Genomic DNA, 13984 nt, shown 5'->3' on the forward strand with positions numbered 1-13984 from the left:
CAATGTTGGCCAAAGTCTCTCGGAGGTCACCGAGGGCTGTCGAGTCGTCTCCTCCAGAGCTCATGCAACAGGGCAGGGCTAGATTGTCTCCTGCTGAGCGCAAACTTAAGACCCAGCGCTGTCTGTATTGTGGACTGTATTGTGGAGCTACGGGACATGTTTTATCTACCTTCCCATTAAAGAACCAGCCTCATTGAGGAGGTACTAGTATGACTACTCTGGTGAGCCATGTGGGAGTTTCCAATCTTCCATTGCTTGTACCCCTGTCCATGCTACTCTGTTGTGGGGTAACCGGTCCAAATCTCTTTGGGTGCTCATAGACCGACTAGAGCTTTATGGACACTACCCTGGTGTCAGAGCTGGGAAATCCCCACACAACCCCTCTCCATTCCCATGGAAGTAAGAGCATTGGATGGGCACTCTATTGGCAGAGTCACCCACACCCCTTGTCCCATTAACCTGAGAGTTCCGGGTAATTACAGTGAGTTTATGCAGTTCCTGGCCATTGAAACCCGTGGTTTTGGTGTTTTCCTGGCTCCAAAGGCACAATCCCCTGATTGACTGGGCTACTGGTTCTATCATGGGTTGGAGCACGTTTTGCCATGGGCATTGCCTGAAGTCGGTGCTGCCTCCCCTGGGATGTCTTCCTGTGGGCTTGGGAAAAGCCCCGGGCCTCTCCGCCATTCCCGCGGTGTACCAGGACCCCCGGGATGTTTTCAGCAAGGCCCGTGCCACCTCGCTTCCTCCTCATTAGCCGTATGACTATGCCATCTACCTTCTTCCAGGCACTACACCACCTCAGGGGTGGCTTTATTCCTTGTCAGGTCCGGAGACCAAGGTGATGGAGACGTATATTGAGAACTATCTGGCTGCAGGGGGTATCCATCCTTCTGCATCCCCCGCTGAAGCAGGGTTCTTCTTTGTGGAGAAGAAGGACAAAACCCTGCGTAGTGTATTGACTACCGGGCCTGAATGACATCACGGTTAAAAAACGTTACACGCTTCCACTCAATGCCTCAGACGTTGGAGTGGGGGCTGTTCTGTCCCAGGGTTCGGCACAAGACCAAAAGCTGCATCCTTGAGCTTTCCTCTCCCATCGTCTCAACCCCACGGAAAGGAATTACGACATGGGTAACCGGGAACTTCTGGCGGTGAAGATGGAGGGGGCGGAACACCCATTCATAGAATATCTCAGCACTGCCAAGTGCCTCAACTCCAGGCAAGCTCGATGGGCCCTGCTATTCACCTAATTTAACTTCACCATCTCCTACTGCCCGAGATCCGAATGTGAAGCCGGATGCGCTGTCACACCTCTATTGCCCCACTGCTACACGGTTATCCTTACCGTGGTGGACCAGTTTTCCAAAGCTGCCCACTTCATCCCTCTCCCCAAGCTACCCTCAGCCAAGGAGACGGCCCAGCTCATGGTGCAGCACGTCTGCCAGACCCATGGACTTGGACTTGCATTCATGGACTTGCATTCTGCATGCTCATTGGGTCTTCGGCCAGCCTGTCCTCAGGGTTCCACCTGCAGTCTAATGGGCAGTCAGTGCAAGCCAATCGGGACCTGGAGACGACTCTTCGCTGCCTGGTCTCCGCCTAAACCACCACCTGAAGCCAGCAGCTGTGTGGGTAGAGTATGCCTGCAACACCCGGCCACTGGTCTCTCGCATTTTGAGTGCTCCCTGGGATATCAGCCCCTGCTCTTCCCGGAGCAAGAGGAAGAGGTCAGCATACCCTCGGCCCAGATGTTCATCCGCCGCTATCACTGTACCTGGAAGAGAGCCCGGTCGGCTATTCTCAAGACCACCTCCAGGTATCGACGACAGGCGGACCGCCACTGAACCCCGGCTCTCTGTTATTGTCTCGGGCAAAGGGTATGGCTGTCCACTCGGGATCTGCCCCTCCGGGTAGAGTCCCGCAAACTGTCCCCCTGTTTTATCGACCCTTTCCCCAACTCCAAGATCCTTAGCCCCTCTGCTGTTCATCTTTCTGTTGCCCCAAATCCTCTGTATACATCCCACTTTTCATGTGTCTAGGATTCAAACTATGTCTCACAGCCCTTTGTCTCCTGTTTCCAGGGTCACCCCTCTCCCTCATCCGCCAACCGGCGGACACGGTGAGGCGCCTCCTGAAGGTTTGGCCGCAGGGCAGGGGAATCAAGTACCTGGTTAACTGGGAGGGTTATGGCCCGGAGGAGAGGTGCCTAGTCCCCACTAGGAACATCCTTGACCCAGTCCTCATTTTTGTATTTTTTTGTATTTATTTTATTTTACCTTTATTTAACTAGGCAAGTCAGTTAAGAACAAGTTCTTATTTTCAATGACGGCCTAGGAACAGTGGGTTAACTGCCTGTTCAGGGGCAGGACGACAGATTTGTACCTTGTCAGCTCAGGGGTTTGAACTTGCAACCTTCCGGTTACTAGTCCAACACTCTAACCACTAGGCTACCCTGCCACCCCCACCCCGAACTCATTGCTGAGTTCCATCGCCGGCATCCCGGGCCAACCAGGTATGCACCCAGGAAGGACACCAGGTGGGGTCCCTAGGTGGGCTCCCGCCAGGTGGGCTCACCTGTCTTTATGCTTGTCTCCACCCCCCTCCAGGTCTCACCCATCTTCCCATTATCCCCTGTGTATTTATACTTGTGTTCTCTGTTTGTCTGTTGCCAGTCCGTCTTGTCAGGTTTTACCAGCATTCTTTCTGCATTCTTGTTTCTCTAGTTCTGTTTCTAGTTTTTCCCGGTTCTGACCATTCTGCCTGCCCTGACCCCGAGCCTGCCTGCCATCCTGTACCTGTCTGAGTCTGACCTGATCACGAACCTCTGCATGCCCTAACCCCGAGCCTGCCTGCCGTCCTGTACCTGTCTGAGTCTGACCTGATCACGAACCTCTGCATGCCCTAACCCCGAGCTTGCCTGCCGTCCTGTACCTGCCTGATTCTGACCTGATCACGAACCTCTGCCTGCCCTCAACCTGCCCTTTGCCTGCACCGTGTTTCTAATAAATCTTCTGAGAACTGTTCTATTCGCCTCCCGTGTCTGCATCTGGGTCATATCCTGAGTCGTGATACTGGGTGTGTCCCGCCACAGATGGCTGGCCAGTGTCCTCAGCCCAGAGAGCCATCTGTGGAGATGCCTGAACAACTTTATGAAGCAGAACACTCCTGAGGAGAGACAGGGCGGCACCTCGAGAAGACACACACACACATACATTATATCTACACACAACATACACACGCACATTGTCCTGCCTTATCATTCTTTCCAACAAGAAAACTAAAATGGTCCAAAATGATTTCCAATAATATTACAAATGAAACACACTGAGATAATAAAATGTTTTTATTTTCATCTCCACACATTTCAGTCATTTAGATCTATTTCTGGCCCTGGTCTTTCTGTGAGCTCAGATGAAGGAGTGAGGGATGGTTTCTGACAGAAGGAAGACAGTATCTGCATCCCAAATAGCATCCTTTTCTCTATATAGTGCACTCTATTTAAATCAGAGCCCTATGGGCCTGGTCAAAAGTAGTGCACTACGTAGGGAATAGGGTGCCATTTGGGATGCAGTCTGGGAAAGGTTATAGAAGTCTCCCTGAATACAGCGGAATCTCTGATCAGCCACACACTAACATTACATCTGTTAATATCCAGACTGAGATATTGAGTTGGATGGGTTATAAAGCCTCGTCTGCATCTAATAAAATTCTCCTGTCACTCACAGAATACCAGCTGCCAAGCCTCATCTGAGCAGACATGCCAGGGAGACATCAAACAAACACACACACACACACACACTAACACACACACACTGACACCTGCAACACACAAATCCACACACGCACGCACGCTCACACACATACACATTCACATAACCCACACACACACGGTTAGTGATTAGACAAAGCTTAGCAAGGCGAAGCCGTCACATATGGGGAGTAATCACATTATTACACAGGCAGTAGTGCAGACGGCAATCACAATATCACACAGGCAGCTAGGAGAACGACTGCCAGCTGGGTTGGTCCTCAGCTAGGCCTGATGTGTGGATTCGAATTGAGGCTACAAACACACACACACATTCAATGCACACATAGACACACACACACAAATTCAAGCCCCTGCATACACACGATACACATGCAAACACACACATACACAGTCCTGGAGAGATGACACATACAGGCTCAGTGTTCTACATGAGATTAACACACAGAATGCAGATCACGCTGAGTCCATAGAACAACATGGACATGCTTCACTCACTAGTTTCTCTGACAGAAGATCGGCTAGCAGTAGGCCAATCAGCTGACCTTACCAATGATTGGTTATGGTGTTATGTCATTGGTGAAAGCTGGTCCCGGAACCTCCCAAATATTACTCTATCTAAACCAGAGGCATGAGAGTTTGATAAGAACTTATTTAAGATACTTATTTTCCAGTGTTTTCCATCCATCCTTCTGCCTTGCCAGCCAGCCAGCTGGGAGGTCTGTTCTTACGCAATGAGGACCCCCTGGAGTGGATCTGAATTTATTAGAGTACATCTCTGCTTTTAACATGGGAGCACACAATGTCTGAGTTTGGAACACACACACACATTCGTATGCATGCACAAACAGACTCAACACACACAAACACACACCATCTCTTCCGGCGCCAAGTAAAATGGCGCTCGACGAAATGGCAGCAGTTTTACCACCACTAAGACTGCACTCAGTCAGTTGAAAAAGGAAATAAGCAAAAAGGAAACCGCTCACCCAGAGGCGGCGCTCCTAGTGGCCGGAGACTTTAATGCAGGGAAACTTAAATCAGTTCTACCTAATTTCTATCAACATGTTAAATGTGCAACCAGAGGGAAAACAATTCTAGATCACCTGTACTCCACGCACAGAGAAGCGTACAAAGCTCTCCCTCGCCCTCCATTTGGTAAATCTGACCACAATTCTATCCTCCGGATTCCTCCTTACAAGCAAAAATTCAAGCAGGAAGCACCAGTGACTGGGTCTATAAAAAAGTGGTCAGATGAAGCAGATGCTAAACTACAGGACTGTTTTGCTATCACAGCCTGGAACATGTTCCGGGATTCCTCTGATGGCATTGAGGAGTACACCACATCAGTCCCTGTCTTTATCAATAAGTGCTTAGAGGACATCATCCCCACAGTGACTGTATGTACATACCCCAACAAGAAGCCATGGTGCTGAACAGGCAATATTTCGCACTGAGCTAAAGGGTAGAGCTGCCGCTTTCAAGGTCCGGGACTCCGGGACTCTAAAGGGTAGACCTGCACCAGGCTGGGAAGACTGAATCTGCAATAGGTAAGCAGCATGGTTTGAAGAAATCAACTGTGGGAGCAATTATTAGGAAATGGAAGACATACAAGACCACTGATAATCTCCCTCGATCTGGGTCTCCACACAAGATCTCACCCGGTGGGGACAAAATGATCATAAGAATGGTGAGCAAAAATCCCAGAACCACACGGGGTGACCTAGTGAATGACCTGCAGAGAGCTGGGTCCAAAGTAACAAAGCCTACCATCAGTAACACACTACGCCGCCAGGGACTCAAATCCTGCAGTGCCAGACGTGTCCCCCTGCTTAAGCCAGTACATGTCCAGGCCCGTCTGAAGTTTGCTAGAGAGCATTTGGATGATCCAGAAGAATATTGGGAGAATGTCATATGGTCAGATGTAACCAAAATATAACTTTTTGGTAAAAACTCAACTCGTCGTGAATGGAGGACAAAGAATGCTGAGTTTCATCCAAAGAACACCATACCTACTGTGAAGCATGGGGGTGGAAACATCATGCTTTGGGGCTGTTTTTCTCCAAAGGGACCAGGACGACTGATCCGTGTAAAGGAAAGAATGAATGGGGCCATGTATCGTGAGATTTTGAGTGAAAACCTCCTTCCATCAGCAAGGGCATTGAAGATGAAACGTGGCTGGGTCTTTCAGCATGACAATGATCCCAAACACACCGCCCGGGCAACGAAGGAGTGGCCTCGTAAGAAGCATTTCAAGGTCCTGGAGTGGCCTAGCCAGTCTCCAGATCTCAACCCCATAGAAAATCTTTGGAGGGAGTTGAAAGTCCATGTTGTCCAGCAACAGCCCCAAAACATCACTGCTCTAGAGGAGATCTGCATGGAGCAATGGGCCAAAATACCAGCAACAGTGTGTGAAAACCTTGTGAAGCCTTACAGAAAACGTTTGACCTCTGTCATTGCCAACAAAGGGTATATAACAAAGTGTTGAGATGTTATTGACCAAATACTTATTTTCCACCATAATTTGCAAATAAATTCATTAAAAATCCTACAATGTGATTTTCTGGATTTTTTTTCTCATTTTGTCTGTCATAGATGAAGTGTACCTATGATGAAAATTACAGGCCTCTCTCATCTTTTAAAGTGGGAGAACTTGCACAATTGGTGGCTGACTAAATACTTTTAAGCCCCACTGTATATGCATAGTCACTTTAAATATACATACTACCTCAATTAGCCCGACCAACCAGTGCCCCCGCACATTGGCTTTCCGGACTATATGCATAGTCACTTTAACCATATCTACATGTACATACTACCTCAATCAGCCCAACTAACCGGTGCCTGTATATAGCCTCGCTACTGTTATAGCCTCAATAGTGTATATAGCCTCACTACTGTTATAGCCTCAATAGTGTATATAGCCTCGCTACTGTTATAGCCTCAATAGTGTATATAGCCTCGCTACTGTTATAGCCTCAATAGTGTATATAGCCTCGCTACTGTTATAGCCTCAATAGTGTATATAGCCTCGCTACTGTTATAGCCTCAATAGTGTATATAGCCTCGCTACTGTTATAGCCTCAATAGTGTATATAGCCTCGCTACTGTTATAGCCTCAATAGTGTATATAGCCTCGTGTACAGTTATAGCCTCAATAGTGTATATAGCCTCGCTACTGTTATAGTCTCAATAGTGTATATAGCCTCGCTACTGTTATAGCCTCAATAGTGTATATAGCCTCAATAGCTACTGTTATAGCCTCAATAGTGTATATAGCCTCGCTACTGTTATAGCCTCAATAGTGTATATAGCCTCGCTACTGTTATAGCCTCAATAGTGTATATAGCCTCGCTACTGTTATAGCCTCAATAGTGTATATAGCCTCTGTTATAGCCTCAATACTGTTATAGCCTCAATAGTGTATATAGCCTCGCTACAGTTATAGCCTCAATAGTGTATATAGCCTCGCTACTGTTATAGCCTCAATAGTGTATATAGCCTCGCTACTGTTATAGCCTCAATAGTGTATATAGCCTCGCTACTGTTATAGCCTCAATAGTGTATATAGCCTCGCTACTGTTATTTTTCACTGTCATTTTTACTGTTGTTTTTACTTCTGTTGTTTTTATTTCTTTACTTATCTATTGTTCATCTAATACCTTTTTTTAACTTAGAAATTGCACTGTTGGTTAGAGCCTGTAAGTAAGCATTTCACTGTAAGGTCTACCTACACCTGTTGTATTCGGCGCACTTGACAAATAAACTGATTTTATTTGTTAACAGTCAGAAGAGTCAAACTTCAACCCTTTCCAATCAAATCAAATTAAATTGAATTTGTCACATGAGCCGAATACAACAGGTGTTGACCTTACAGTGAAATGCTTACTTACGAGCCCTTAACCAACAATGCAGTTTTAAGAAAATACCTTAAAAAAGTAGGACATAAGAATAACAAATAATTAAAGAGCAACAGTAAATAGCGGGGCTATATACAGGGGGGTATAGGTACAGAGTCAATGTGCTGTGGCACCGGTATCGCCTCTCCTTCTATCTCTATCTCTGACTAATGTAATGTGTAATAATGTAATGCATCATTATCTGCATTGTCTACGGAGCTGCCACACACACACAGTCTGAATTTAGTACCGCTCCGTTCCACTGTCTCTTGCTCAGAGCTGTTAGCATACAGAAGCTAACTCTCATGCTAATCACATACTGATGTCCTCTCCTCGGCCCCCTCCTCCCTCCTTCCTTCATTCTCCTACCTCCCTCTTTTCATTAGGTACTCTTTCTCATCTTCTGAAAACCATTTGCCAATAGTTTTGGCATCCCAAGGTCATTCTCATAATTGCCAAACATAATTTAACTGTTTTTGGACAATCTAGGGCCGTGGTTGTACTAATGTACTAATTAATTAACTAATTAACACTGGAACATTAAAGTACGCTCCCATGATGACAGTTAGTGTGGGCACGCATGCACACACACATACACACATACACACATGCACAAACACACACACAGGACAAACTAATTATCCTCTCAGCTCATTTTAAGGTGTCAAAGAGTCAGAGGGTATCACAGATTAATGTGTCCCCCTGAGAGAATACTTATAAAGAGAGTTCCACCCTGGGAGCTAGCTGGCCATTCTACACACACAACCCCCCTCCCCAACACACACACAAACACACCACACACACACACAGACAGGTGTGTTACCTGATGCTGCTCATACTTCCACCAGTCTCAGAGCCCAGCTTGCATCTCTCCAACTGGGTGGCTACAATCTGTCTTTCTGCCTCCAGCTCACGGGTCAGTCTCTCAAACTGCAGCTCCTACAGGGGAGAGAGACAGGGAGAGATACACACACATGAAAACCTCTAAAAACCTTTTTTTTTTGTGGGGGGTAGGGGGTTCTACTAAGCTAACATATGTAATTGTTTTATGGTCATGCCATGGATCATTTAGCTGTTTAATTTCGAATTGTAGGAACCCTGTATGTATAAAAAAACGAATTCAAATGAATTGATCAAATGTTACATTTGGCCTTTACAACTCTAGCCCATAGAAACACAATGAATAACACATTCATAAATGTCCAGAAAAATACAGTAAAAAAAAGATGTAAGGTTTTGAAGTGTCTTTCCTATATCTAGGAGATAAAAGAAAACTCAGGAAATATTGATGTTTTTTGGACACATATTTAACACCGTTTTTTGTTGGCACAAAAAAACGTCATACTTACATTCATTTGTATGGGCTACCTTTAGGTCATAGAGCAAATCTAAGGACACCATCGTGTTTGTGGGAGTCTCCCCTTTCCATAGTGGGGTCATATTTATTTGTAGCCCAAACAGTTTGGACGCTACAGACAGAAGTTGGCACGTCGGCGGTACCAAATTCAGACGAGTCCCGTGGGGCTTTTGGAGGTCGTGGAGCAAAACAGAGAATACCATCAGGTTCATAAGTGTCTCATCTTTCCATAGAGTGGTCATATTAGTTAGTAGCCTAACAGTTTGGACACTACAGACGTTTCTGTGAGAAGACCCATTTCTGTGATGTCTCCTGGTCTGACAAACAGCGCTGTAGCTCTGTCACTTTCCACCGCAGATGCAGACGGCCGACATAAGCAGATGAGTTGGATTGAGACACAGCCCATGCAAAAAACAGATATCGCTGGCTTAAACTGACAGATTTTGATGAGGATTTTGTTGTTATGTTAATTTAGAGTGACACGCGGGTGCGTCAATAGACTCTTAATTATTAATACACAGATCCAGCACCCAGTACTACACACAGATAGACACATGCCATAGCTCACAGGTCATTCTCGACAATGTAAGGGCTTTTCTACTCAGAAGGTCTTCAGGGAGTATTGCGTCCGAATGTGTGTGCGGGTGTGCCTGTGCATGTGTGTGGTTTGCAGCAGCTGATGCATTAGGTGATTAAGTGGCTTAATGGTGGTTCTTCATATCAGTCTCCAAAGCCATCATCTACAACCCAGACTGATGAGGCTCACAGAGGAGACCGACCTGTGTCTGTGTGTGTGTATTTGGTTTAATCACGGCCAGAAGCGGATCGATAGTACACTGATCTCTACGCCTGTGAAAGGGTTTGTGTGTATGTGTGAAATAGATTTTTGAAAGCCATTTGGGCGGGTGAATGAGTTGATCCCCAGCCACAATCTGAAATCTCACCCCCACCCAAAATCCGTTCTCTTGCTACCGACCCCAACACATCAGCCCAGTACACCCCCAGCTCAAATCTCTATCCTCCACTACCCCTCATCTCCTCTCCCCAGTCCTTTCACCAACTCTCCTCTGCTTTCCTCTCTACAGCTCTGCTCTCTCATCCCTCTATTCTTGCCTGTCTTTCCACCATTCCTCACCTCCCCTCTACTTTCCTCTGTTCCTCACCTTTCTCCTTTCCTTTAATCGAGACAGAGAGAAAGCTCAAACTAGAAGCAAAAACAAAGCTCAAAATGCAAACAGACCAGAAATAAACACGATTATTCCAAATCTTAACTCTTCTACCAACTCTTAACTCTTCTACCAACTAAGATGAACATCAGTCAGGAAAAGTGTCAAACTAAAAGCACTTAATCCCCCCCTCCCCCCAAAAAATCCCTCAAATCTCAGTCCCAAACAACATCCTTAGCCTAGATATATCAGCACATGCACCATAGGCATGAGTCTAGAATAGTCCTCTGTGAACTGCGTGACCCTGCCGTCACATCTGTGTGTGAGTTTGTATGTGTGTGTGTGTGCACACGAAAGAGAACAGGTTTGAATTCCAACACACTTTGTGAGTAACGTAAGGGTGTGTGCCTACCAGACCTGAATAGAACAGCAGAACAACTAGTCACAAAGGTCACTATAGCATCATTAGAATCCCCCAGAAACCCCTCTAACATCGCTCATCAGCCCAGTGACTCCTCCAACACACACACGCTCACATGCGGACGTACGTGCATGGATGCACCAAACAGACACACACACACACATACAAGTTCACAGCTTTTTTCACAGCAAAAGGAGCAGAGAAGTGTTTGGAAATGGTAAGTGCATTTGGGGTGAAATTACAGATAAATGTGTTTGAGATGAAAATGAAATTGTCAATGTTTCTGTTTATAAACCTAAATCTGGTGTCCCTGTGCGTGGTAATAGAGTCCTTTAATTAGTCCTATTTCCCATTCAGGACAAAGTCCCCCTGGTGTTAGGCCATCAGAGTAAAGTGGTCAATCTGCAGCTAATAGCAGACAGTTTTGAGACAGAGAGAGAGTGTGGACATTAAAATGATAAGTGACCTTCTGCTTTAAAGCAGAAGAGAGAGAGAGAGAGGGAATGAAAGGGGACTTGCTCTCATGCATAAAAAACACAGTCAATGAAATCATTTCCTCTTTTTCCTCTCCTCCACTCTTCCTCTGCTCCCTCCACTGTCTTCTTGTGTGTAATTATATAGGTTTCAAGCCCTTGACCACCTATCAGCACACGCACTATAGGCATGAGTTTAGAATAGTCCTCTGCGAACTGTGGGAAGGTAGCCTAGTGGTTAGAGTGTTGGACTAGTAACAGAAAGGTTGCATGTTCAAATCCCCAAGCTGACAAATACAAATCTGTCATTCTGCCCCTGAACAGGCAGTTAACCCACTGTTCCTAGGCCATCATTGAAAATAAGAACTTGTTCTTATCTGACATACCTAGTTAAATAAAGGAAAGAAATCAGGTGAGCTAGTTCACGGCTAGCTCAGAATTATGAACTTTCTGGGGTCCCTGAGGAGAAGGTTTGAAAACCACTATCTGTAGACACTTTGAGGTTTTGTTTTGCTTCACGTTAAGTTCATGTCCGTTACTGAAGAAGAATTTACGAGTCTTTATCATAGGAGTTGAGTGACATGAAGACCCCTCCATAGAAGCTGTGTGTAATGTGTGTCTGAGTTAGTGTAGTGTACTGTTACCAGCCCTGGGGCCTGTAGGACAAGGAGACAGCGCTCTCTCTCTCTCTCTCTCTCTCTCTCTCTCTCATAATAAGTGTTTTGATCCTGCAGGTTTGTCTCATGGCCCATCTGCTGTTGCCTCACCTGAGAGGGTGCGGTCTCCAACTGAAACAAACACACAGTGCACCTGTATCGATGCGGAGCCCCTACACACACCTGTGTTATTGTTCTCTGTAGGATTCAGTTAACATTTCTTTGTTCAATACATACATATCCTCTGCCATGCAGGACAATGAGACAGTCAGTAGGCTAGGGCTGTGGGGAGAGTGTATTTCATTTGACACTGTTAGTTGTGTATCTAGTGGTCTCTGCTGTACTGACCAACTCATAGAAAAGGTCTACTTTTGAAGGGTAGGTTGTTATGAGTTGGAACACACACACTGTAATAATGGCACTGTGCGTCGGGAAGCAGGTGCAAGTGAAACCTTCAATAAAACAACAAAACCAAGAACGACACAATTCTATGAGGCTACACGCCGGTACACAAGAATAATACCAACTGGTGAGTGAACATAAGAGCGTGACATATAAAGTGGAGGAAATTATGAAGGTAATGAAGTCCAGGTGTGAATCATAATGATTAACAGGTGTGCGTAATGATGAGTGTGAGGTGTGCGTAATGAAGAATCCCAGGACAGGTGGTTAGTATTCCGGCGGTGTCGTAGGCTATGAGGGGAGGAGCAGGAGAAGATATGACACACACACACACACAAAACAAAAACTGTCCACGGATATTATAACAGCAAAACTAAGACTTCTGACTGCAACCAGCTGGCAAAAAACTTGTTTAAAATATTCAACACCCAAATACAGCAACACTTTGAAGTATTTGGTCTTTATAAATTACAGGTTAAATCATTACAAGCACCTGGGAAATAGAGGAAGAGACAGGGAGAGAGAGAGAGAGAGAGATAAAGAGAAAAGAGAGAGAAGGATTGTTGATAAGGGCCTGAGGCTGTGTTCTATTAGACCAGAAGCACAAACATTCAGTAAGCGATGTCAGACAGACATACAGACAGACACACTGCCTGTCTCAGCATGTTAAACTGTACAGAGGAACTCCTCACTCCTCTCCTACTCACGCTCTCTCACTCTCTCTGTCTCTCTCGCTCTCTCTCTGTGTCTCTGTCATAAATCTCTCTCTGCTCTCCTACAATTATGAGAAGCTCAATCGAATATCTCTGCCCTCTTCAAAAATAAAGGTGCTATCTAGAACCTACAAGTTTTTTTTGGCTGTGCCCATAGGAGAACCCTTTGAAGAGCCATTTTTGGTTTCAAGTAGAACCCTTTTGGTTCCAGGTAGAACCCTATTGTGTTCCATGTAGAACCCTTTCCACAAGGGTTCTACATGAAACCCAAAACAGTTCTACCTGGAACCAAAAAGGGTTCCACCTGGAATCAAAAAGGGTTCTCCTATGAGGACAGCCAAAGAACCCTTTTGGAAACCTTTTTTCTAAAAGTGTGGTCTGCTATGTTTCCTAACAACTAGAGAGAACAGAGGAAGGAGGAAGAGGTCGAAAGAGGGAATACACAGACAGTGAGAGATAGTGAGGTAGGGAAGGAGGGATGGAAGGATGGAGGGATAGAGGTAAAGAGGGATGGAGAGTGGGAGCGAGGGGACTGGTACTGTAGGCATCAATGCTGTGTAATACTTGAGACCACATATTGAGTGTCGGTCTTGTTTATGTGTAGGATACAGTTGTACTCCGTCTTGACCTGGTCTCGGACAGTGAGGACATGTAATTTCTTCCGGAGACCAGCAGAGTAAAAAACATCATTATCAGCTTCCTTTCAGTCAGCGCATAAATCCGCTTCGCTAGGCCAAATATATACACTCCTTTCTTGAAACATTAGTATCTTAACAGCCTTTATAGATATGCTTGCGCAGTGGTGAACCTAGAGACCTTCAGTGTGTGATAGGTTGGTGATCCTGAAAGGACAGCAACTGTAATACCAGCTCACTCATGTAGGAGAGGTCACTTTTTGTAAAACACAAGTGGAGGCTATACGCAGGTATAAACCCTATACCATTTTTATTCAGTGGGCATTGCTTATACTCACTTCTTAATCCCTACTGTTGAGTATCAAAATTAGTGTAGTGGAGGTATGCGACTTATCATTTATGTAGTACAATGGAGAAATCATGCACAAAGTAGCCAACACAAATCAAATCAAATCAAATCTTATTTGTCACATCCACATGGTTAGCAGATGTT

At 45.6% G+C, this 13984-nt stretch overlaps 1 protein-coding gene across 1 annotated transcript in view; it reads right to left on the bottom strand.

Annotated features, from left to right (window-relative positions):
* Positions 1-13984, bottom strand: part of ctnnd2a (catenin (cadherin-associated protein), delta 2a) — a 396841-nt gene that overhangs the window by 256582 nt on the left and 126275 nt on the right. Inside the window, exon 3 of the mRNA XM_042298940.1 lies at positions 8492-8607. Coding sequence (XP_042154874.1) covers positions 8492-8607 — 116 coding nt within the window. The remainder of the gene's footprint in view (positions 1-8491; positions 8608-13984) is intronic.

This window comes from Oncorhynchus tshawytscha, linkage group LG16 (assembly GCF_018296145.1).
Source record: "Oncorhynchus tshawytscha isolate Ot180627B linkage group LG16, Otsh_v2.0, whole genome shotgun sequence".
Classification (NCBI taxonomy): domain Eukaryota; kingdom Metazoa; phylum Chordata; class Actinopteri; order Salmoniformes; family Salmonidae; genus Oncorhynchus; species Oncorhynchus tshawytscha.